Source organism: Scyliorhinus canicula, chromosome 9 (assembly GCF_902713615.1).
Source record: "Scyliorhinus canicula chromosome 9, sScyCan1.1, whole genome shotgun sequence".
NCBI classification, from domain to species: Eukaryota; Metazoa; Chordata; class Chondrichthyes; order Carcharhiniformes; family Scyliorhinidae; genus Scyliorhinus; species Scyliorhinus canicula.
Window position 1 is genome coordinate 70,041,661 of NC_052154.1, and position 25,278 is coordinate 70,066,938.

A 25,278-nucleotide genomic window follows, 5' to 3' on the forward strand; every position below is an offset into this window, starting at 1 on the left:
GGGTGGGTTGAATGTTTGCTTTGCCCCATAATTTCAGCCACTTTGGATCATCACTACAAAGGAATCGAAGTGGGAAATTTAGCGCCGTCAGCCTTTTCTACCTCTCTTTGCCTGATATCTTGTATTAGACACTATTCAGGCCTCATCTGGAATACTGCATCCAGTTCTGGGCGCCATACTTAAGGAAGGATATGAAGGCATTGGAGAGAGTAGAGGTGATTCACAAGAATGATTCCAGAGAGAACAGGATAGATTGGAGAGGTTGGGACTGTTTTCCTTGGAGAAACGAAGGCTGAGAGGACACTTGATAATGATATTCAAGATTCTGAGGAGTGTGGACAGGGTAAATAGTGAGAAACTTTTCCCACTCACGAGAGCATAAAGACGGGTGGCAGAGTGGTGCAGTGATTAGTGCTGCTGTCTCACGGCACAGAGGACCCGGGATCGATCCCGGCCCCAGGTCACTGTCCATGTGGAGTTTGCACATTCTCCCCATGTCTGCGTGGGTCTTACCCTCACAACACAAAGATGTGCAGGGGGGGTTGATTGGCCACGCTAAATTGCCCCTTAATTAGAAAAAATAATGAATTGGGTACTTTAAATTTTTTAAAAAGAGCATAAAGAACTAAAGGGCACAGATTCAAGATAATGGGCTAAATGCGTAGAAGTGATGTAAGGAAAATGTTTTCACCCAGAGGGTGGTTGGAGTCTGGAATTAACTTCCTGAGAGGGTGGTGGAGGCAGGTTCGATTGAGGTATTCAAAAGGAAATTGGATTGATATCTGAAAATAAAGAATGTGCAATGCTATGAGGATAAAGCAGGGTAGTTGGACTAGGTAAAATGGTCAAATGGCCTCAGTCTGCACTGTAACTTTTAGTTAACTAAAATCTAAAATGAACAACTGATTTAGCATCCATTGCCATTTGCAGATGACAGGCTGAAACTTCGACCATCCTTTGTGTGTCCTCCTTTCACTCCCAAAGTGTCTGCCTCTAATTTGCAGACTTTCTCTAATCGTAAACTCCGCAGCCAGTGGAAATGAGAGTAAAACGTGGGCAAGTGTCAGGTTATTCACTCTGGTAGTAAGAATAGAGAAACAGAATTTATTTTTAAATGGTGTGAAACTTCTAAATGTTGATGTTCCGGGAGCACTTGTACAAGGTACACAGGAACACAGAACATCAGAATAGTATTGTTACGTTTGCTAACTTCCAGTCTACCATTGCAGAAACTGGGGAATTTTGGAAAATCAATTAATCCATTATCTCTTTTAGGAGCCTAAGATAAAGGCCATGAGGTCCTGGGAAGTTTAAGACTCATACGTTTCTCTAATTATTTTTATCTGCTTGATATGGCTCACTTTCAGTTCCTTACTCTTATTAGCCCCTTAAGACCATAAGTCCATAAGACATAGGGGCAGAATTAGGCCACTCGGCCCATTAAGTCTGCTCCGCCATTCAATCATGGCTGATATTTTTCTCATACCCATTCTCCTGCCTTCTCCCCATAACCCCTAATCCGCTTATTAATCAAGAACCTATCCATCTCTGTCTTAAAGACACTCAGTGATTTCGCCTCCACAGCCTTCTGCAGCAAAAAGTTCGACAGTTTCACCACCCTCTCCCTGAAGAAATTCCTCCTCATCTCTGTTTTTAAGGATCGTCCCTTTAGTCTGAGATTGTGTCCTCTGCTTCTAGTTTTTCCTACAACTGGAAACATCCTCACCACGTCCACTCTATCCAGGCCTCGCAGTATCCTGTAAGTTTCAATAAGATTCCCCGTCATCTTTCTAAACTCCAACGAATACAGACCCAGAGTCCTCAACCGTTCCTCACACGACAAATTCTTCATTCCAATGATCATTCGTGTGAACCTCCTCTGGACCCTTTCCATGGCCAGCACATCCTTCTTTAGATATGGGGCCCAAAACTGCTCACAATACTCCAAATGGGATCGGGACCAGAGCCTTACATAACCTCAGAAGTACATCCCTGGTCTTGTATTCTCGCCCTCTCGACATGAATGCTAACATTGCATTTGCCTTCCTAACTGCCGACTGAACCTGCATGTTAACCTTAAGAGAATCGTGAACAAGGACTCCCAAGTTCCTTTGTGCTTCTGATTTCCTAAGCATTTAAAAAATAGTCTATGCCTCCATTTCTCCTTCCAAAGTGCATAACCTCACACTTTTCCACATTGTATTCCATCTGCCACATCTTTGCCCACTCTCCTAGCCTGTCCAAGACCACCTGAAGCCCGCCTGCTTCCTCAATACTCCCGGCCCCTCTACAGATCTTTGTATCATCCGCAAACTTAGCTACAGTGCTTTCATTTCCATCGTCCAGATCATTAATATATATTGTGAAAAATTGTGGTCCCAGCACTGAGCCCTGAGACACAACACAAGTCACCAGCTGCCATCCTGAAAAAGATCCCTTTATCCCCACTCTCTGCCTCCTGCCAGTCAGCCAATCCTCTATCCCTGCCAGGGTCTTACCCTTAACACCATGGGCTCTTAACTTTTTTTTTTTAAAGTATTTTTTATTCTCCTCCTTTTTCTCATTTTCTCCCAAATTTGCACCCATCAACAATAAACAATAGGCAGTAACGAATATAGGGCGGGATTCTCCGAAATGGAGGCAGTGTCCGCTCCGTCGTGAACACCGTCGCGTTTCACGGGCGCGGGCACTACCGATTCGGCGCTGGAGCGGTTCACGGCGCTCCAGACTCCATTCCCGGCGCCAACTGTGCGCCGCCACCACTATGGGTGATTCCCTTTTGTTATTTGTTTATGTTAACATGCGGGCAGTTATTTAGGGGTTGGTGGGAGGATGGGATTGTTGTTGTTGATATGGGGATTGACATTTTGGGCGGGATTCTCCAAGGCCCGCGCCGGGCCGGGGAATCGCCGGAACGGCGCCACGCCGTCCTGACGCCGGCAGGCGATTGTCCGAGGAGCGGAGAATCGCCGCCATTTGCGCCGGCGCGTTTAGCACGGTGCCGGTCATGGGCTGCTGTCCGTGGCCGGGCCGCCAATTCTCCAGCCTTGATGGGCTGAGCAGCCACATGAAAACAGCAGAGTCCCGTCGGCGCCGTCCACACTTGCTCGCAGCCGACAGGAACTCTGCGCGCAGGGTCCGGGGTGGGGGGGGTGACTCCTTCACCGGGGAGGGGGGGCCCTCCGATGGGGTCTGGCCCGCGATCGGGGCCCACCGATCAGCGGGCTGGCCTCTCCAGCCCCGGCCCTATTTTGTTACGTGGCCAGCCCCTGAACCCCCGCGCAATGTTGCGTCAACGCCGGTGCATTGAGGAAGTCCCCCGTGCATGCGCAAAGGCCAAGGCAGGAGAATGGGGATGAGAAAAATATCAGCCATGATTGAATGGCGGGCCAGACCCGATGGGCCGAGTGGCCTAATTCTGCTCCTATGTCTTATGGTCTCTGCACCTAAGGGACCAACATTTACTTTAGTTATTCTCTTCTTTTTTCTATATTTGTGAAAGCTCTAATCTGTCATTTTTATTTTCCTGCCGATATATATTCTGTTTCGAACACTCTCTTAGACCTTAGGCTTACTATTATCCTTCAAAATGTTATAAGCCTCTTCTTTTAATGTAATACTATCCTCAAGTCCCACAGTAAGCCACAAATCTTTTGCGTTCTATTCGTCCAGAATTAAAGTCCAGCATTCCATTCACATTTTTGATTATTTTCTGTACCTGTTCATGACACCTAGAACCCTAAGACTCTTTGGACCTTCGCTGCTTCTAACTTTTCACCATTTAGAAAATGCACTTTTCCATCCTTTTCTTTCCAAAGTGGATGGCCTCACCTTTGCCGGCTCGGAAATTGATTTACTACAATTTTGCACATTCCCTTAATCTATCTATATCTCTGTAATTTTATGCTTCCATCTACATTCGGCGGGATTCTCTACTCCCCTCGCCGCGTATTTCTCAGCTGCACGCTGGCGTCGGGATTCCATCTTCCTGCCACTTGTCGATGGGATTTCCCGTTGTAACCACACCACCCTGCTGTGAAACCCGGGGGGCAGGGGTGCACTGCCGGCAGGAAAAGTGAATTGCAACAATCAGAGAATTCCGGCCATTGGTTGCTGCTTACTTTTGTATCATCAGCAAATCTGGATATGTAACTTTCGAACTTATCAGCTCAGTTATTAATAAAGCCGGCAATGAGTTTAAGGCCCTAACACAGATCTCTGTCACTAGTCACATGCTGCCAATTAGAATCCCTGCCTTTTATCCCTACTCTGTACCTCCTGCTGCACTGCCAATTCAATAATGTGAGGCCAGGTCAATAATATGATTTCAATTCTATGAATTTTCAACTCTACCTAATGATCTTCCATGTATAATTGTAACAAATATCTTCTCGAAATCGCATCCATAGACATTCCCTCGCCTACTACTTTCATCACCTCTTCAATAAAGTGCAATCAGGCATAACCTACCCGTTACAAACCCAGGCTAGCTCTCTCTGGATAGCTGAAAACATTCAAGGTTTTCCGTCAGCCTCCCCTTAATTATAGACTCCAGACACGATGGTGCAGTGGTTAGCACTGCTGCCTCACGGTGCTGAGGACCCGGGTTCGATCCTGGCCCCGGGTCACTGTCTGCGTGGAGTTTGCACATTCTCCCCGCGTCTGTGTGGGTCTCACCCTCACAACCTAGAGATGTGCAGGGTAGGTGGATTGGCCATGCTAAATTGCCTATTAATTGGAAAAACTTTTTTAAAAACAATTATAGATTCAACAACTTCCCAATAACTGCTATAGGCTAACTTGTATAGCTCCCTGGCTTCCCTCTGTCAACTTTCTGAAATATTCATTTGTTCATTTCTAAAACAAAAGCTATCTCACGATTTCCACCCTTACCTGTTACCCTCGATTCTACTTCCGAGTATGGTGTACTGACGGAGTTAGCTTCATTCTGTTGGTGGTGTAACGAACCTGGAAAGATAAAAGCATTTAAGCTGCCATTTACTTTTTGCATAAACCAAAACCGTTGCAGAACTCTACCTGACTGACTGACAGACAACCATCTTTTGGTTACGCCAGACAGAATAATGACCTGTGCCTTTCAAATTCTTTGCAGCCTGTAAGCATCTGAACCTGCTGGGTGTTAGGACAATTCAAGGCGCCACAAAGGCAAAATGGTACCAGTCAGCGTCAATTAAAATGTTGTTGGTACAGCCAAATTAATTTTGGACATGCAAATAACAAACAGCAGAGCACTTGAAAGAGGCATTCCATTAGGGTCTCTTTAATTCCTTCCAGTAATTCATAAAGTATTTTACAAATAATTACTTTCCTGCTATTTTGTCCTGTGCTTCATTCACTACCCACCTGAAAGTGCTCATTTTGGCACTCACATTTGGACAGGGGTGAAAGTAGAGTGACAGTCCATTCACATCACGGGTCAAACCTAGACAATGGGATCGATGTCTCATCTCTGATGAGTGTTAAGAAACTCTTACTTTGGATGTACACTTGGTCAGAAGATAGCAACAATTGAGCATTGGTCAGCTAATTGAGTTATTTGTCTAGGAAACATAAGAACATAATAAATAAGTTAAATATCAGGACGTGGGCTCTGTTGGTAAAACTATCATTTATTGCCAGTTCCCCTTGCAAAGCTGGTGGACGACCGCCTTCTTGAGCCATAGGCTGAGATAGCGTCCCAGCACTGTTCAATGGGGACTACCAGGACTTTGACTCAGCAATGGTGAGGAAGGGTAGGTGATGTATGTCCAAGTCAGGATGGTATATGTGACTTCGAGGGGAGCTTGGACGTGATGGTATTGTGGTGAATGTAACTCCATAATTCACACTGTATTATATATACATGAGACCATGCATTTGTAAGCGCAGTTGTGTTGCCCGACCACTAGGGGGAGTAGGTCTGGGAATGCTTAGGAGTTTGTACAGTGGCTCCGCCCACGACTCCTCCCCCTGGACTGCTGTATAAATACCAATGCTCAGAGCCAGTCGTTCAGTTCATCGAGAGTTCAAAGTGGAACAGGCTGGCTCTGTTGTAAGTAGATTAAAACCACTGTTCATATCTTAAAGCACGTGTCTAGTGAATTGATGGCCTTCTCAGATTCCACTGATTCACAGTTCTTTAGGTAGTAATTGATTCTAAGCATCACAAATTACCTTCTGTGTCATTATCTCCAGCTGTCATAAGCATGTTCTCCAGACACATGGGGAATGAATTACAGGGCATAATGATAATGACAGTGTCAATGAATTTCTTGCAGGTGTCATTATCTTTGGTCATCAATGTCTTTAGCAGCTCTGAAATCTTCCCCTCCTTGGTTCTTTGGCTTCTGACAAGGTTCAGCTCCTTCTTGTCGAGGATACCCTTGACATTTTCAAGGACATAGTCCGCTTCCAGACTGAGACATTCCACCAGTTGACCATGATTACTCTCCAGCACTTCCTTAATTCCGCTGGTGCACATCCTGGCAAAGAAACCAAATTGACAAGTTGGGTATGACTATACCATTAGGTATTTAAATATTCAGCGAGCCTTTGCAGTTGAAGCAGCTTTAGCAAGGTTCTCTCTACTTGAAGCTGATTTCAATAACAATGGCTTGCATTTATATAGCACCTTTAGTACAGCAAAGGCTGGGATCTTCCGGCCACTGTGGCGGGATCCGCTGCGGGAGTCGCGTCCAAAAGTTCAACGGGTGGGGTTTTCCTGTCCCACCAAAGGTGACCCCTTGACCCCCCCCCCCCCCCCCCCCCCCCCCCCCCCCCACCTCCACAACATATTTCCCAGCTGAGGGTGGGCTAGCCATGCAAAATTCCGTAGCACTGCTGCCTCACAGCGCCTGGGACCCAGGTTCAATTCCAGCCTTGGGTGACTATCGTGTGGAGTTTGCACGTTCTCCCCTTGCCTGCGTAGATTTCCTCCGGGTGTTCCAATTTCCTCCCACAGTCCAAAGGTGTACAGGTTAGGTGGATTGGCCATGCTAAATTGCCCCTTCGTGTCAAAATGGTTAGGTGGGGTTACTGGATTACGGGGATAGGGTGCTCTTTCAGGGAGTTGGTGCAGACTTGATGGGTCGAACGCCCTCCTTCTGCACTGTAGGGATTCTATGATTCTCTTTGAAATGCGGAGGTAACAAGCTCATGGGGCCTCTCCGAGCCTCAGCCCCCTCAGCAGCTTTGAGCTTCAGCTGCATGGATCCAACTCTCATTTTCAGCTGCTGTTCACCCTGCCCTTTGAACTCACCTCTGTCACCTATTAATATCTCTCAACTGGGTCCTACTCCCTTGCCCTGAAGCAGGAGCAATTTGTTTCATTTATTCATTCAGGGATGGGGGTGCCTCTGGCTGGGTCATCATTTATTGAACATCCCTAACTGCCCTTGAACTGAGTTTTTTGCACAGCCATTTCACAGGGCATTTAAGAGTCAAGCACATTGCTTTGGTCTGGAGGCATGCGGGGTCCAGACCAGGTATGAATTTCAGATTTGCTTCCCTAAAGCACATTAGTGAACCGGATGGGTTTTTACAACAATTGACAACAGTTTTGTGGTCATCAGACTTTTAAATCCAATCCTTGGACCATTCAACCATAGGTCATCCCGCAGGTGCAACATTACCGTAGTTCCACATCTAAAAACACACACAGACAAAAGAAAACCCCAAAATATAGATTTCATCACATTTCTAAAACAAAGCAGCCACTTGCTCAGGACCTTGTCCACCAACTTAAACATTTGCTCCCTATACCAATGGCAGCAGTGTGCACCATGTACAAGATGCACTGCAGTAACTCGCCAAGCCTCCTTCAACTTCCAAATGCATAACCACTACCACTCAGAAGGAGAAGAGCAAAGATACATGGAGACAACACTACTTGGAAGTTCTCCTCCAATTCAGGCACCATCCCGACTTGGAAATGTATTGTCATTCCTCCACTGTTAGTTAGCCTAAATCCAGGAACTCCCTTCTGAACAGCACTATGTGCATACCTACACCACATGGACTGCAGTGGTTTAAGAAGGTGCCTCACCATCACCTTCTCATGGCCAATTGGGGATAGGCAATAATGTTGGCTTTGCCAGCAACTGTCATGTCAGGAATGAATAATACAAATATGTTTTTTTTAAATCACGTTATCAACTTGCCATATCACCCCGAAGAATTTCGACGAACACCAATGTCTCTCTGCTCATCTACATTTTTTGAAATCTTTTGTCTGCCCGTGCACTGCTTCCTCACAGTGCTGAGGACCCGGGTTCGAACCCGGTCCCGGGTCAATATCCATGTGGAGTTTGCGCATTCTCCCCGTGTCTGCGTGGATCTCACCCCCATAACCCAAAATGTGCATGGTAGGTGGATTGGTCACACGAAATTGCCCCTTAATTGGAAAAACTTCTTAAAAAATAAATACTGTCTTCCTATAATTATCCTCCAAAGTGCATGACTTCACATTGTCTACGGTGAATTCCATCTGACATGTTTCTGTTCATTTCATCATCCTGCCTCTATAATTCTGGACTCTGTTACCATCCTCTTCACTACCTCTACTTGTCCAAGTTTCATATCATCTGAAAACGTTACAATGCTGCTCCCTGTATTTGAGGCTAAGTCGTTCATTAGCAATTCAAAACTGCAAGGAATTCAAAACTGATTTACGTACATAAAAAGCAAGAGGGTAGCCAGGGAAGGGGTTGGCCCACTGAAGGATAGGCAAGGGAATTTATGTGTGGAGCGAGGTATGGGCGAGGTACTAAATGAATACTTTGCATCAGTATTCACCAAAGAGAAGGAATTGGTGGATGTTGAGTCTGGAGAAGGGTGTGTAGATAGCCTGGATCACATTGAGATCCAAAAAGACGAGGTGTTGGACATCTTGAAAAATATTACGGTAGATAAGACCCCAGGGCCCGATGGGATCTACCCCAGGATACTGAAGGAGGCTAGAGAGGAAATTTCTGAGGCCTTGACTAAAACCTTTGGATCGTCACTGTCTTCAGGTGATGTCCTGGAGGACTGTAGAATAGCCAATGTTGTTCCTTTGTTTAAGAAGGGTAGCAAGGATAATCCAGGGAACAACAGGCTGGTGAGTCTTACATCAGTGGTAGGGAAATTACTGGAGAGAATTCTTCGAGACAGGGGGCGGTATTCTCCCCTACCCGGCGGGGCGGGGGGTCCCGGCGTAGCGCCAACCACTCCGACGTCGGGCCTCCCCAAAGGTGCGGAATTCTCCGCACCTTTAGGGGCTAGGCCCGCGCCGGAGTGGCTCCCGCTCCACCGACAGGTGCCAACGGCCTTTGGCGCCACGCCACCCGGCGTCGGGGCTGGCTGAAAGGCCTTCGCCGGTCGGCGTGAGTCCGCGCATGCGCCGGAGCGTCAGCGGCTGCTGACGTCACCACCTGCGCATGCGCGGTGGAGGGGGTCTCCTCCGCCTCCGCCATGGTGGAGGCCGTGGCGATGGCGGAAGAAAAAGAGTGCCCACACGGCACAGGCCAGCCCGCCGATCGTTGGGCCCCGATCGCGGGCCAGGCCACCGTGGGGGAACCCCCCGGGGTCCGATCGCCCCATGCCCCCCCCCGGGGCCTGCTCCCGCCGCGTGCTTCCGCCGGCAGAGAGGTGGTTTAAACCATATCGGTGGGAGAGGCCTGACAGCGGCGGGACTTCGGCCGATCGCTGGCCGGAGAATCGGCGTGGGAGGCCCGCCAACTGGCGGGGCACGATTCCTGCCCCCGCCGATTCCCAGGTGGCGGAGAATTCCGGCCACGGCAGGGGTGGGATTTACGAAGGCCCCGGGCGGTTCCCCGACCCTCCGGGGGTGTCGGAGAATTACGCCCATTTGGAAGGCAGCATGGTTTTGTGAAGGGGAGGTCGTGTCTCACTAACTTGATAGAGTTTTTCGAAGAGGTCACAAAGGTGATTGATGCAGGAAGGGCAGTGGATGTTGTCTATATAGCGGTAAACTCAAAGGGTTGCGACTTGTAACACTACACTGGTATCAAACTGGACATGTTAACTTTGGTTGTGGGACCATTCTTAATGTCTTACTATAGTTGGACCAAACTTCTAAGTTTCAACAGTTGTCTCAGTTGCTTGCTGGTGTGAACACTGGACAGTGGATTGTCTCCTCTTCTGAAGCTGCATAGGCCACAGTAGTATTGACTAATGAACATAGCCTATTGAAGTGTAAGTAAGTTATTTTATATTTTTTATCAAGTAGGGGTTTATCTGGCGTTCCTTCAAGTTATTCTTGCAATCATCAATATTCATTTTTCCCAATGTGGGCTATTTTTAATTAAGTTTTTATTTCAGGAATATTACCCCTACCAGCATGGAAAAGAAAAAGCATAAATCTGAGTCACTAAAACGCAAAGAACAAAACGAAGCAGAAAGGAAGGAATCAGCCAAGCAATGTAGGCCTATTACAGAGTATATAATACCACAAGCACAATCCACATCAATATCCAGTTCTGCAACAAATAATCAAGAAGCAAGAAACAATGCTCATGGTGATGATGCAATGACATGCGAGTTACAAGAACAGAGAAGAGCTACTTTGAATGTAGAGACAAATACAAGTGCATCCATTACTAATCAACCCAGGTCCAATATTTCTTCTGGCTTCCTTGTTCCGGTATCTGTACTGCCTGTAGTTGCAACATCTGAACACATAGCTTCAACTAGTGACAGGGAATCAGATATTCCTTCAAGCATAAATGACTTGGTTTCTGAAGCACATCCTGTAAATGAACCTACGCAAGAAAATGAAAGCTCAATTACTGGAATCTTCCAATATCCATCACGAGCAAAGCTAAAACAGTTTTTTGCTGAACATCCACTTCAGCCACTTGATGATCTGCCATTTGATGCTCGTTTGTATGAGAGGAAAATTATGAATGACTCAGTCCCAAGAAAATGGCTAACATATAACAAAGAAAATAGATGCTTATATTGTTCATACTGCTTAGCCTTTGAGTTTCCCAACACTTGTAAGTCATCACCCTTTGTACGTGGCTTTAGTGACTACAGGCGTATTAGCCAGAGCTTGACTTTATATGAATCGACAACAACACATGTCAGAAATGCTCAGCAATATATCACTGTGGTTAATGATGGCACCTTAGATAAATTTTTTGCAGCATCACTAATTAAAAGGAAAGAAGAAGCATTGAAGCAGAGAAGTATTGTCATGTAAGTATGGTCAGGAAAATCCAATGCAGCAACAACTATATTTGGACGTTTTGATGATGCTGCTGCCAGTACTTTCGTAAATCTATTGACATGCTTATCAATGATACAAGATTCAGAAAAGTTTGATGCAAAAACAAAACATGAAGCAAATGTTTTACTTCAAAGTCTTCTAAAGTTTGAAACCATATTGACAGCATTTACTTACTTGCATATATTTGAAACTACAACCCCGTTATCAAGTTATCTACAGACAAGTAGTTTATATATGTTTACTGCATGGAGCTTGGTAGATTCAGCTACAACAAAGTTGAAGGAACAGACAAGAACATTTGATAACGTTCACAGCAAAGCTTTGGAATTTGTAAATAAATGTAATGACAGGATTTCACAGATGAATATGGACGAAAATCAAACATTGGAAATTGATGCGTTGGAAACAACATTGCCAGTTAAGAGGCAGAGGAAGAAGAAAAGAATAGCAGATGAGCTTATTGATGATGAAAGAAATTCCTCAGATTCTCTAGCTGATTTTTGAGTAAATGTGTTTAACCTAATAATGGATCGCATTGTCCAGTCACTAGAATCACGCTTTGTACAACACAAACAGTTGTATAAAGATTTGTCCTGCTTAGACCCAGCAAAGTTTAAAACTATTGCAGAGAAGGGCCTTGAAGATGAAGCATTGGACGGTATTATTAAGCTGTTTCCACAAATCAGCAAAGATCAAGTAATATTGGAATTGTTTTCTTTTGCTTCAAACTTTGATGTATTAAAGCTATTGCTTAATGATGGTGAGAATATGGATTCCAGTTGCAACAATTGTAAAATTAGCAGCACTTGCCCATCATGTGTACTAAAAATTCTGGCATCCAACAGACTTCATGACAAGGCATATGATAACCTTTATGAACTTTAGAAAGTCATCTGCACACTATCAGTTACTCAAGTCCAATGTGAGAGGACATTTTCAAAGCTAAAGATCATAAAGACAAGGTTAAGAAATTCGCTGTCTGAGGAGAATTTGGAATCATACATGTTGCTATCCATTGAAAAGGAATTGTTAGATGAATTGGATGCAGAAGCAATTATTGGCAGATTCGCACAATCATGAAATGAAAATCATCTAGCGAACACAAACGATTGCTCTTAATATAGTGGACTGCATGCAATGCTCTATTGTGCTTTTGAACTATCTGTTAATGTGTAAATTGTGCAGTAAACTATTTAAAAATTTCAACCAATTACTTAAAATTTTAAAAAATAAATTAAAAATTCAATTATAACATTCTGTATTTACATTTGGTATCTACTGCCAGTAATATGTACAGTACATGTACACTGTAATTACTAAGAAATACAAATTTTTCCACAAAAACTTAATTGTACCCTTTTTTCCATATGTATTTTTTGAAAATTTTATTTATTCGTTATGAAAATTAAATGATAGCATTGTAGTTGTGTGTGGGCCCCGTTTGTCTCCTGGCAACCAATATTTTTAGACCCAGTCCGCCACTGGGTAGAGGGGTCAATTACTAGGGGGCATAGGTTTAAGGTGCAAGGGGCAAAGTTTAGAGAAGATGTATGAGGCAAGTTTTTTTACACAGAGAGTAGTGGGTGTCTGGAACTCGCTGCCGGAGGAGGTAGTGGAAACAGGGACGATAGTGACGTTTAAGAGACATCTTGACAAATACATGAATAGGATGGGAATAGAGGGATACAGACCCAGGAAGTGTAGAAGATTTTAGTTTGGACGGGCAGCATGGTCAGCACGGGCTTGGAGGGCCGAAGGGCCTGTTCCTGTGCTGTACTTTTCTTTGTTCTTTGTTTGTTCTTTGATCCTTGAGTAGAATGACTGAAAGTAGTCCTATTACTAAAGGTCTCACTAAACGTGAGCTGACGTGGTGCACCTTGTGGTGGGCCAAGGTGGCAACTCCTTAAGGAGGTTGCCCCATACGTTCATCCTTCGGGCCATGATACACAATACACAACCTGCCCACCCTTCCTCTACCAGTCACCTCCCCAGAGACCACCAAAACAAGAGAACCCTTCAAGAGACCCCGCTCAGGGATTCCCCCCCAATAGGGAGACACCCCCAGGAAGCCCCTTAGTAGGTCTCCCTATTAAGAGATCCCTGTGAAGAGTGCTTTTAGACAGGGGATCCCTGTGGGGGGTATTTCTTTAGTTAGGGGGTCCTTGTGGGGGCTTCCTTTATTTAGGGAGTCTCCGTGGGGATCATTCTAGTTAGGGGGTCTCTGTGGGGGGTTCCTTCAGTTAGGGAGCCCCGGGTGGGGGTTTCCCTATTAAGGATCCTGGGGGGGGGGGGGCGGGGCATCAAGTCTGGTCACCCCCCGTACTTGAGAAAAGGAGGGGGCACCCAGGCAATCTCTGGGTGGGGGGCTGCTTTGCCGTGCGTGAGCGATGGGCTGATTTGCAGTGTGGGGGGAGGGGTGGTCAGCCGCAGGACTCCTTTATCGAGCCGTCCACTCAAAATGGCGGCCCGACAGCGTGATTCCCTCGGGAATCCCTCGTGTTCTTCGCCATGTATAAATTTGCATGACAAGGAATACGGAATTGCTTCCCAATTTGCGCTCCCAGGAGGAATGTAATCAGTACAAATTCTCCTCCGGCGGGAGAACATATGGCTGGATTCTCTGATTTAGCGACTAAGTGCTGATGCCGGCGTGGGAACTGTGGTGTTTTACGAAGCCAAAATCAGTGCCAAACCTCACCGATCCTGGACCAGTGAGGGGCTAGCAGCAGCGCCGGGTAAAACTCCTGGCTCCAGTGCCAAAATCGGCCGGAGAATGGCTGGGTCCGTGGCTGCGCACGAGCACGGCAACGACCTGTAGTGGTCGCGCCGTACAACAAGGCGCCCGCCGAGTGCGGACCCAACCTGCCAAATACTACCGCCCTGGCCACCCCATACCAGTCCCCCCAGCACTTGTAGAAGCCTCCCCGGCCAGCAGCACAGTTTCCGGCCGACTGTAGCAGCGCTGGACACAGTCCGTAGCCGCCATTCTGTGTTCCAGACCGCCGACCCACACATCAACCGCACAGTCAATAACTGGGCCCATTGGGGGTGGAGCATCGGGCGAGGGCCTTCCGATGACGCGCCAACACTGTTCCAACAGTGTCCGGCGTGCAACGTGATGATGCTATTTCGAGGGGGCAGGGAATAGAAAACTGCTGTCAAGCAGGCGCTGCCCCAATTTGTACGTCGGAAGGGATTCTCCACCTAATCACCGATTACGATATAGACGTCGGGCAACGGAGAATCCCGCCCATAATCTCGCAAACGTAGAATCTCACCTGTGATTAATAGATATTTGTTGGGTAAGAGGTACCAAGAAGTATGGAGCACAGGCAGTTAAATAGAGTTAAGGGACACATCAGTCACAATCTAACTGAATAGCAGAACAGGGTTGAGGGGATTTATGGCTTACTCTGTTCCTAAAGCCCATTAAACAGGGAAGCTAATGAACTAATTTTGCTAATAATGCTAAACATACAGAATTGCTCCATTTTGCACTGTGCGCCATTCACTTTTTTGTTATAAAAGCATCAGAATCGTAGCAATTCTTCATTTTCCACCACGAGGAAAGGAGGAGAAACAGAGGGTGGGATTATCCCAACAGGAGACTAAGTGCCAATGCCGGAGTGAAAACCGGAAGTGTTTCACTCCGGCGTGGGAGGCCGTTCCTCGCCCCATATTCTCCCACCCCCGGGGGCCGGCGCCGCGTAAATGACATCACCCGCGCATGCGCAGGTTGGCCGGCGCTAACCCACGCATGCACTGTTGCTGTCCTCCCCGCGGGCGCCCCGGAAGAAATGTCGGAGTAATCTTGCGGGGCGGCGGAGGAAAGGAGTGCGTCCTTCAGAGAGGCCGGCCCACCGATTGCGCGATCGCGGGCCAGACCCCTTTTGAGCGCCCCCCCGGTGCTCGATCCCCCCTCCTCCCTCCATAGGCCGCCCATCCAGGCCGCTGTTCACGCCGGCAGCGACCAGGTGTGGTCGGCGCCGACGGGAACACATCGTATTGGGCAGGCCGCTCAGCCCATCCGGGCCGGAGAATCGCCGCTCGCACGTTACAAACGGCGAGCGGCGATTCTCCGAGCGGCCAGCCATAAATCTCGGCGCGCCGGTTGGGGGGGGGGTGGGAGAATCGCTTGCGGGTGCCGGGGCGGCGTGGCAGGACTCGCCCGGCGCCCCCACGATTCTCCCACCCGGCGGGGGGGGGGGGGGGGTGGGGAGGGGAGAATTGCGCCCACAGGGCCTGAGGTGGCGAGACAAAATATATTTGGTCATCAAGTTATTTAGCAGGACTGGAAGTATATTTGACTGGTTCGATGGTCCATAGCCTTGGCCTATCTAAAGTCACTGATAAGGTGGTACCAGTTGTGTATGGTTACGCCCCTGGACTTCCTTAATTTATTTACCATAGCAAAGGAACTTGATTAACTAGTTTGTGATGTACTGTAAACAGTACATAGTGCACTGTGTTTAACCTTTTCATGTCAAAATGAACAAGACACCACAGGTGCTATTAGGTTTCAATCCACTTTAAACTTTGTTCCCATTGAACTTGGTGTGGGTTCACATAACGTTTTGTACCAGCCATTCGCCCACTATGATTCACTAAAGTGCCTGTAACGAGTGTGGAATGGTTGGCACACTCATCTCATGTGCCATAACGGAATGCCCAAGAAACATCCCAAATGGGGCAGCACGGTAGCATGGTGGTTAGCATAAATGCTTCACAGCTCCAGGGTCCCAGGTTCGATTCCCGGCTGGGTCACTGTCTGTGTGGAGTCTGCACATCCTCCCCGTGTGTGCGTGGGTTTCCTCCGGGTGCTCCGGTTTCCTCCCACAGTCCAAAGATGTGCGGGTTAGGTGGATTGGCCATGCTAAATTGCCCGTAGTGTCCTAATAGTAAGGTTAACGGGGGGAGTTGTTGGGTTACGGGTATAGGGTGGATACATGGGTTTGAGTAGGGTGATCATTGCTCGGCACAACATCGAGGGCCGAAGGGCCTGTTCTGTGCTGTACTGTTCTATGTTCTACGTTCATCCGTCTGGTAAACTGCAGACACCTACCGGGAGCATCAACACAGTTCGCCAATCAAAACCGTTGCATTTCAGCCAGCCAGCTGGCCACTAGTAAGTTCAAGGGCAGTGGGGGATGGGGGCCAGGAGAGGGCATGAAATAGAAGGGGGACAGAGTGTGCCCTGGCAGATACTGCAGTGTTAATGTATGACCAGGAGGACCACCACTGCTCCTCCTGACTCTATACTGATGCAAGTTAAAAGAGAATTCCCTGTTCCTTTGGTGGCCTCTTTAAGGACCCCTGAATAGGCTGCTATAAAGCCTGAGAAATTAGTCTGTGTTTGCACAATGCAAACTCCTACTGATTTAAATGAATTTACTGTACTAAAACTTACATTCTTTCAAATCCCAATACTGCCAAAGAATCATCTCTGACAAAATTTATGTCAGCACAGCCACATGGTTGTGCACCATCTCTGTGGTAAATTTGTCACCGTGGGACTACTTTACACTCATAAATCAATGCATTTGTGTTGTTTTTCTGCCCTCATGGTTTCTTATAAGAACATAAGCACTAGGAGCAGGAGTAGGCCATCTGGCCCCTCGAGCCTGCTCCACCATTCAATGAGATCATGTCTGATCTTTTGTGGACTCAGCTCCACTTTCCGGCCCGAACACCATAACCCTTAATCCCTTTATTCTTCAAAAAACTATCTATCGTTACCTTAAAAACATTTAATGAAGGAGCCTCAACTGCTTCACTGGGCAAGGAATTCCATAGATTCACAACCCTTTGGGTGAAGAAGTTCCTCCTAAACTCAGTCCTAAATCTACTTCCCCTTATTTTGAGGCTATGGCCCCTAGTTCTACTTTCACCCGCCAGTGGAAACAACCTGCCCGCATCTATCCTATCTATTCCCTTCATAATTTTATATGTTTCTATACGATCCCCCCTCATCCTTATAAATTCCAACGAGTACAGTCCCAGTCTACTCAACCTCTCCTCGTAATCCAACCCTTTCAGCTCTGGGATTAACCTAGTGAATCTCCTTTGCACACCCTCCAGTGCCAGTACGTCCTTTCTCAAGTAAGGAGACCAAAACTGAACACAATACTCCAGGTGTGGCCTCACTAACACCTTATACAATTGCAGCATGACCTCACTAGTCTTAAACTCCATCCCTCTAGCAATGAAAAACAAAATTCCATTTGCCTTCTTAATCACCTGTTGCACCTGTAACCCAACTTTCTGTGACTCATGCACTAGCACATCCAGGTCTCTCTGCACAGCAGCATGCTTTAATATTTTATCATTTACATAATAATCCCGTTTGCTGTTATTCCTACCAAAATGGATAACCTCACATTTGTCAACATTGTATTCCATCTGCCAGACCCTAGCCCATTCACTTAACCTATCCAAATCCCTCTGCAGACTTCCAGTATCCTCTGCACTTTTCGCTTTACCACTCATCTTAGTGTCATCTGCAAACTTGGACACATTGCCCTTGGTCCCCAACTCCAAATCTTCTATGTAAATTGTTAACAATTGTGGGCCCAACACGGATCCCTGAGGGACACCACTATCTACTGATTGCCAACCAGTGAAACACCCATTAATCCCCACTCTTTGCTTTCTATTAATTAACCAATCCTCTATCCATGCTTCTACTTTACCCTTAATGCCATGCATCTTTATCTTATGCAGCAACCTTTTGTGTGGCACCTTGTCAAAGGCTTTCTGGAAATCCAGATATACCACATCCATTGGCTCCCCATTATCTACTGCACTGGTAATGTCCCCAAAAAATTCCACTAAATTAGTTAGGCACGACCTGCCCTTTATGAACCCATGCTGCATCTGCCCAATGGGACAATTTCTATCCAGATGCCTCGCTATTTCGTCCTTGATGATAGATTCCAGCATCTTCCCTACTATCGAAGTTAAGCTCACTGGCCTATAATTTCCCGCTCTCTGCCGACCTCCTTTTTTAAACAGTGGTGTCACGTTTGCTAATTTCCAATCCACCAGGACCACCCCACAGTCTAGTGAATTTTGGTAAATCATCACTAGTGCATTTGCAATTTCCCTAGCCATCTCTTTTAGCACTCTGGGATGCATTCAATCAGGGCAGGAGACTTGTCTACCTTTAGCCCCATTAGCTTGCCCATCACTACCTCCTTAGTGATAACAATCCTCTCAAGGTCCTCACCTGTCATAGCCTCATTTCTATCAGTCACTGGCATGTTATTTGTGTCTTCCACTGTGAAGACCGACCCAAAAAACCTGTTCAGTTCCTCAGCCATTTCCTCATCTCCCATTATTAAAACTACCTTAGCCACTCTTTTTTGATTTATATCAGATATTTTCTTCTATCAGAAAAACATTTTTCCACAGGAAATGCAATTAAGTGACTTTGATGTCTCAATAAATGCAGCTATTTAATCACAATCAACTGAAACGGAAACTCCCGTCACAGCCGGTGAAATAATCAGAGAATCCCTGCAGTGCAGAAGGAGGCCATTCAGCCCATCAAGTCTGCACCGACTCTCTGAAAGAGCACCCAGAGCACCTAGATCCACTCCCCCACCATCCGCCTGTACCCCCACCTAACCTTTGGGCACCAAGCGGCAATTTATCATGGACAATCCGCCTAACCTGCACATCTTTGGACTGTGGGAGGAAACCGGAGCACCTGGAGGAAGCCCACACAGAGACGTTGGGAAAATGCAAATTCCACACAGATAGTCATCCGAGGTCGGAATTGAACCCGGGTCCCTGGCGCTGTGAGGCAGCAGTGCTAATCACTGTGCCACTGTGCCACCCTAATGAACAGCAATAATCTGTAGCAAAGTCTTCTGGTTGCACAATTAAATCTCAGGGAGCAGCAGACCTGCAAAAAAGTAAACTGCAATGGCAAAACACTGCAAAGTATGTCTCGGCAGCCAGTGGAATTTTACAAAAAGGTTTTGGGGGTCCTGAGCCTCTGCTGGTGAGGACAGGGGCTGCTCCCCCGATATTATCGCAGACCTCGATCTCCTTAATTTTAAAAAGGGATAAGGATCCGGAGCAGTGTGGGTCCTATTGGACGATCTCGCTATTAAATGTGGACGCCGAGTTATTGGCCAAGCTCTTGGCTTCGAGGATTGTGTGCGAGGGGTGATAGGGAAGGACCAAACAGGGTTCATCAAGGGGAGACATCTGTCAGCCAACATTAGGAGATTACTGAATGTGATAATGATGCCCTCTTAAGGGACAGGACGTGGAGGTGGTGGTCACCATGGTCGCGGAGAAGGCCTTCGATCGGGTGGAGTGGGACTACTTGTGGGAGGTGCTGTGCGGCTTAGGTTTGGGCAGGGTTTTGTGGATTGGGTCTGGATTCTGTATCGGGCACCGGTAGCGAGTGTGTGGACAAACCGGGTGAGCTCGGAATATTTCAGACTGCCTCGGGAGATGAGGGAGGGATGTCCGCTATCCCAATTGCTTTTTGCCTTGGCTATAGAGCCACTGAGAGCATCAAGGGACTGGCAGGGGATATTAAGGGGGAGGTGGAGCACAGGGTCTCACTGTATGCGGATGACTTGCTGCTGTATATTTCGGACCCGCTGGAATGTATTGGGGGGATTATGGGGATCTTCAAAGAATTCGGCCTGCTCTCAGGGTATGAATTGAACTTGGGGAAGAGCAAGGTTTTTCCGATCCAGGCGAGGGGGCAGTAGAAGAGATTGGGGGAGATGCTGTTTAAGGTGGTGAGGGGGAGCATTCGCTACTTGGTGGCGCGGGGGTGGGAGCAGCTGCAGAAGCTGGTAGAGCAGACAAAGGGACACTTTAGGAGGTGGGATGCACTCCTGCTGTCACTGGCGGGGAGGGTAAAACCGGTGCTGCTGGAGGCGGGACGAGGTGGGGGGGGGGGGGGGGGGGGGGGGGGGGGGGGGGGAGGACTCTCCCGAACCGCATGAATTACTACTGGGCGGCAAACATAGCGATGGTCAGGAAATGGGTAGTGGGGGAGGGGTCGGTATGGGTGCGGATGGAGGCAGCCGCATGTGAAGGCACAAGATTAGAGGCAATGTTAACGCCGCCCCTGCCGTTCTCGCCAGCCAAATACTCCACAAGCCCGGTGGTGATGACGGACCTCAGGGTGTGGGGACAGTGGCGGCAGCACCAGGGACTGGAGGGGGCCTCAGTTTGGGCATAAATTTGTGGCAATCACCGGTGTCTTCCAGGGGGAGCTGGATGGGGGGGTTTCAGGGTTGGCAGCGGCCGGGGATCGAACGGTTTGGGGATTTGGTCATCGACGCAGGTTTCTGTACTTGGAGGAGCTGGAGGAGGAATTTGAGCTGCCCGTCGGGAATATGTTCTGATCTTTGCAGGTGAGGGACTTTGTTCAGAGGCAGGTATCGTCCTTCCCTTAGCTGCCACCCCAGGGGCTACAAGACAAGGTGGTGTCAAGAACAGGGGTAGGGGAGGGGAAGGTGTTGGAAATTTACAAGGAGCTGATGGACTGGGAGGGAGACCTGATAGGAGTAGTGAAGCGTAAGTGGGAGGGAGAGTTGGATAGGAAGGTGGGGGCTGGGCTGTGGGAAGATGCCCTGAGGACAGTTAATGCATCCCCATCGTGTGCTAGGCTTAGTGGTCTTCAGCGCACATATGACTGTGGGCCCGTGAACCAGAGCCACATGTTCTGGGCAGGTCCGAAGCTTGGGGGATTCTGGCAGGGGTTTGCCGATGTTATGTCGGAGGTCCTGAAGGTGAATGTGGTCCCGTGACCAGAGGTGCCGATTTTTGTTGTCTCAGAAGACCTGACAGTCCAGGGGGCAAGAGAGGCCGATGTCTTGGCCTTTGCCTCCCTGTAGCCCAGAGACGGATATTGTTAGAATGGACGGACTCGAGCCCCTGAAACCAGGATTGTGGGTGAGTGACCTGGCAGCGTTTCTCAGGCTGGAGAAAATAAAGTTTGCTTTGAGGGGCTCTGTGGAGGGGTTTGCCCGGAGGTGGCAGCCATTTATTGACTTCTTCGAGAAGAGTTAAGGTGTCAGTAGTGGGGGGAGTGGGGGTTTAAAAGGTTGAGGCAGGGGGAGTTAGGCAAACTGAGGGCAGGTCGGTGGGGTATTTCTGTTGATCGGGTTATGTACAGCCATATTGGTTGGATTGGGATTGTGTTTCTGTTCAATGTATCAATATATGAATGCCTCAATAAAATATTTTTCAAAGTGTGTTTAGGCAGCACACTCGAGCACAAATCGCAGTCCCCAGACACCTTTTTAATTTTATTTGCGCCTAGACATTTTATCCCACCTGGGATCTAAGTTACAGCTAGAATGTAAAGGCCACTTGGTTAAACAACCCTGAAAGCAGACGGGCCAGTTAAAATCGCATTTAGTTGGCCCCTAAACAGGCTAAATTGCTGGCTTGGTTGGCGGCTGGCCCGCTTCCAATGCTCGCTCGCGCGCACGCATGCCCTGGCCAAAATATTGCGCACAAGCGTGCCAGGATGTAGGGATTGCCGGCCGACGTCTTCTCACCTGAATAAAAACTCAACAAGAACCCGCACTGCAAAAACATGAATCGAAGTTGATGCCAAAGATAGTGCGATTCAGGAAACCATCATTTATTTTCAAATACAGCTGCTTGTTTCTTTCCCAAAAAAGCAGACAGTTCTTTGGTTGCAATTTCCTGTATTTATGTTGACTGGCAATACCCAGTGTTATTTAAATAGTTCCACTTGTAAAAACCCCCAACGTTCATGGTTGCACAGTGACCAGTTTGGAGCATTTAAATCAGGCTGTGAAAGTGCACGATATCAAAGACAGAGACTCTGCAATGGAGAGCTTTTAAGGTCCCTTTCACTTGTGTTGATATGAATTATGTTTGGACTAATTCCGAGGTGTTTATACTGCAGGATTAGAGCGAAGAATGAATTGGCATTTCTATAACTGATTGCCATCTAATTGAAGCTTCTTTATAAAATGTGTGGGAGGACAATGCAGCCAAATATTAGCAACAAATATATAACCCACAAACTTGTTTTGTGGCGGTTATTTTGCAGTGGTAGTTTTATTACAATACCAGTGTAACCGATTAAGGTAAAAACAATGTATTACTCAACCATTTAAAAAAAAGGTAAGAAATAAACCGCCACGGTTGTGCTCTTGCATTGAGGTAAATTTGCATTCAGTCTCATACGGCACATTGTTACATTGGAGAATAGCCTTGTCTGAGGCCATTACTCTTACATTGTTTACTGAGGCAGAAGTGAGATAGAATCTGGGCCCTTTCCCTAAACTACAGTGAGTGCCTCGTCCTCACTCTACACGTTGCTTTAACACTGCACACAGTGGACAAGCTTCACCCATTTTTGGGGGGTGCACAGGGGCGTCAGAAGTAAAGTATACACTCGACCCACTCACATTTCCAGCAGTATTGTAAAAACATTTTTTTTTTTTAAATTTAGAGTACCCAATTCATTTTTTTTTCCAATTAAGGGGCAGTTTAGCGTGGCCAATTCACCTACCCTGCACATCTTTGGGTTGTGGGGGCGAAACCCACGCAAACACGGGGAGAATGTGCAAACTCCACACGTACAGTGATCCAGAGCCGAGATCGAACCTGGGACCTCTATGCCGTGAGGCAGCAATGCTACCCATTGTGCCACCATGCTGCCCTGGTATTGTAAAAGCATAATGCTTACACGGTCACTAAACCACACGGGTCCCCAATAGGAGCCAAAACATAACCAGACTTTCTCCTCATCAGAGGACAGTCTGACAACACAGATGGAGGATCTGTCCAAAACTAATGCAGGCTAAAGATCAGATTTATCAAGGGGCTAGAGTTTTAGCACCTAATTCGTTCATAGGTTTTGGAGCACCAACGTGATGTTAAGAATTGAGGAAAATCAAGTATAAAAATGAAATTTGGTTAAAATAAAATAAAAAGGGAATCACGAGGACAGCTGCCTGAAGGAGGTTTGATATGTAAATTAGTATACTAGTGAGAAAAGCAAGCATTTACCTATGTGGCCAGAGGAAAATAATGGGATTTGAAGAGGTAACTTCATTGTGGAGAGATAAGGGAATTGGTACTTATATGCTAAAAAGCCAGGTCCACAGGGTGGGTAACATCAAACGGAAATAAAGAAATATTCATAGCACAATAACTGGAGAAGGGGACACAATTGAGGCCACTACTGTCACAGCCACATCCAGCTGCAGATTCCCCAGTCTCCTCTGAAACAAGTTATTGCTAAAAGGGCAGCTGATTAAAATCGAAAACTGAAACTGAGAAGGTTACATCTTCGCTGAAACTGAAGACGGTTTATCTGGACAAATAACCTGTGCATAGTAATTAACTGCTGGAGTCAACTCACAGAGTTATGTAATATTGGATATTGTTTGGGATAAGGGGCATCTCAGAGTTCAGGAAATGCAGGTAGTTGGGAACAAAGGGTGTAATGCTGTGTGTGTGTAGCCATCAGTGTAATTAAATGTGTTGTTGTAGTGTATGATAGTCCTTCTTGTGTGCTTTTCATTTAAGTTAATAAATATTCTTTAATTAATTGATGACAAAACAACTGGACTGTTCCTCCCTGGTTTGCATATCTTTTCTCACAGTATACCAATTAAAAAATATACACCACTAAGAACCAGTGATCCCAGTTACCTTTCTGAGTTTTGGGATACCCTCGCATTTAACATCAGCAGGGTCCTTAACGTCCAGCTCTTGGACCATAGGAGCCTACACATTTCTTTGAACCATGTCAGTCATGCCCCTAGCAAAACAATGTTTGATGGCATTGATGTGTGAATTCTCCCATCTGGGACTAAGTACTGCAGCAGGGGTGGGAACGTGGAGTGGTTCCCACTGTGGAGGCCAGCGGGAAACCACGCCATATCTTCCGGCTCTGACCCAGTTAATTATACATCTGGGAGTTTACTGCCATCTTGCGGGTGAGCATGGTGCCACAAGTCCCGTCATCATATCCGGGAGCCATATTGAAAAGGCACCCAACATCACGACCCACTGGCGAAAAAGATGAACCTCCTGAAAAAGAAGTTTGACAACCAGAAACACTCTGAGGCTGGAAGATCGACATCCTCATAACACTGAATATGGAATACACACCTGTATATTCCCACCCAGTGCTGTGGTGTTCTGGGGTCCAGGGTTGTTGGTTGCCTCCACCTCGAACTCCAGACGCAGCCCCAGGCATTATTCAGGTGAATCCCTCAATCTGAGCAATCTCACTCCCTCATCTGCCATGTTGTTCTCGATGTATTGTGGACCAGCTGGTGAATTGGAGAATTGGGAGTGGGGGTGATGATTCCGATTGAGCCTTCATCTACATCCCATTAGCAGGATGAAAATCAGTTCCACGCCAGTCTCCAGCAGGTTTCCTGATTCACTATGGCAGTGACCTGTGGAAGATCCTGTGGGAAATTCATGCTGGCGTGAAACTGATTTTTGGACTCCCGTTGAGCTTCAACCCCCCCACCCCACCCACTCCTCTGGGCCACTCAACACTCCAGTGGGACCATGGGAGAGTTCCACACTATGAAATTGTTGCCAGCACAACCCAAACCTTCCATAGTTTGACACAGTTGAGAATTTGCAACTATCTTATCTGCCACAGTAACTGGACGAATATTGCATTCATGCGATCAAATTCTTTCATAACAGCAGTTTGAGATTTTTTTTTAAGTCTAGAAATAAAAATCTGGCACCAGTCATCATGAAACTCTGAGAAAGTCCCTCATTGTTGCATTGAAAGTTCAGCCTAGATTATGTGCTTAAGCCTTAAAGTAAATGCCGAAACACCGAGCTGGGGGTGCATCAATACCAATGTTTGAAGGTGGCAAGACAAATTGAGAAGGCTGTTAAGAAGCATTCTGGATCCCTGGCTCTGCAGAGTAGAGTTGCCAATCCTCCAGGATTGGCCTGGAGTCTCCAAGAATTGAAGATCAATCTCTCAGACACTGCTGTGTGCAACCCTGGAGAAATCTCATCAGGGCTTTAAAAAAAGATTGAATTTTTTG

The 25,278-nt window shown here is 47.0% G+C and overlaps 1 protein-coding gene across 1 annotated transcript in view; it reads right to left on the bottom strand.

The window, feature by feature from the left end:
• The window catches only part of nlrc5 (NLR family, CARD domain containing 5), a 238,677-nt gene that overhangs the window by 179,757 nt on the left and 33,642 nt on the right, over positions 1-25,278 (bottom strand). The window contains exons 2-3 of the mRNA XM_038806870.1: positions 6,175-6,482; positions 4,894-4,968 (exon numbers count right to left, since the gene is read on the bottom strand). Of these exons, the coding sequence (XP_038662798.1) occupies positions 4,894-4,968; positions 6,175-6,481 (382 nt within the window). The 5' untranslated portion in view covers position 6,482. The remainder of the gene's footprint in view (positions 1-4,893; positions 4,969-6,174; positions 6,483-25,278) is intronic.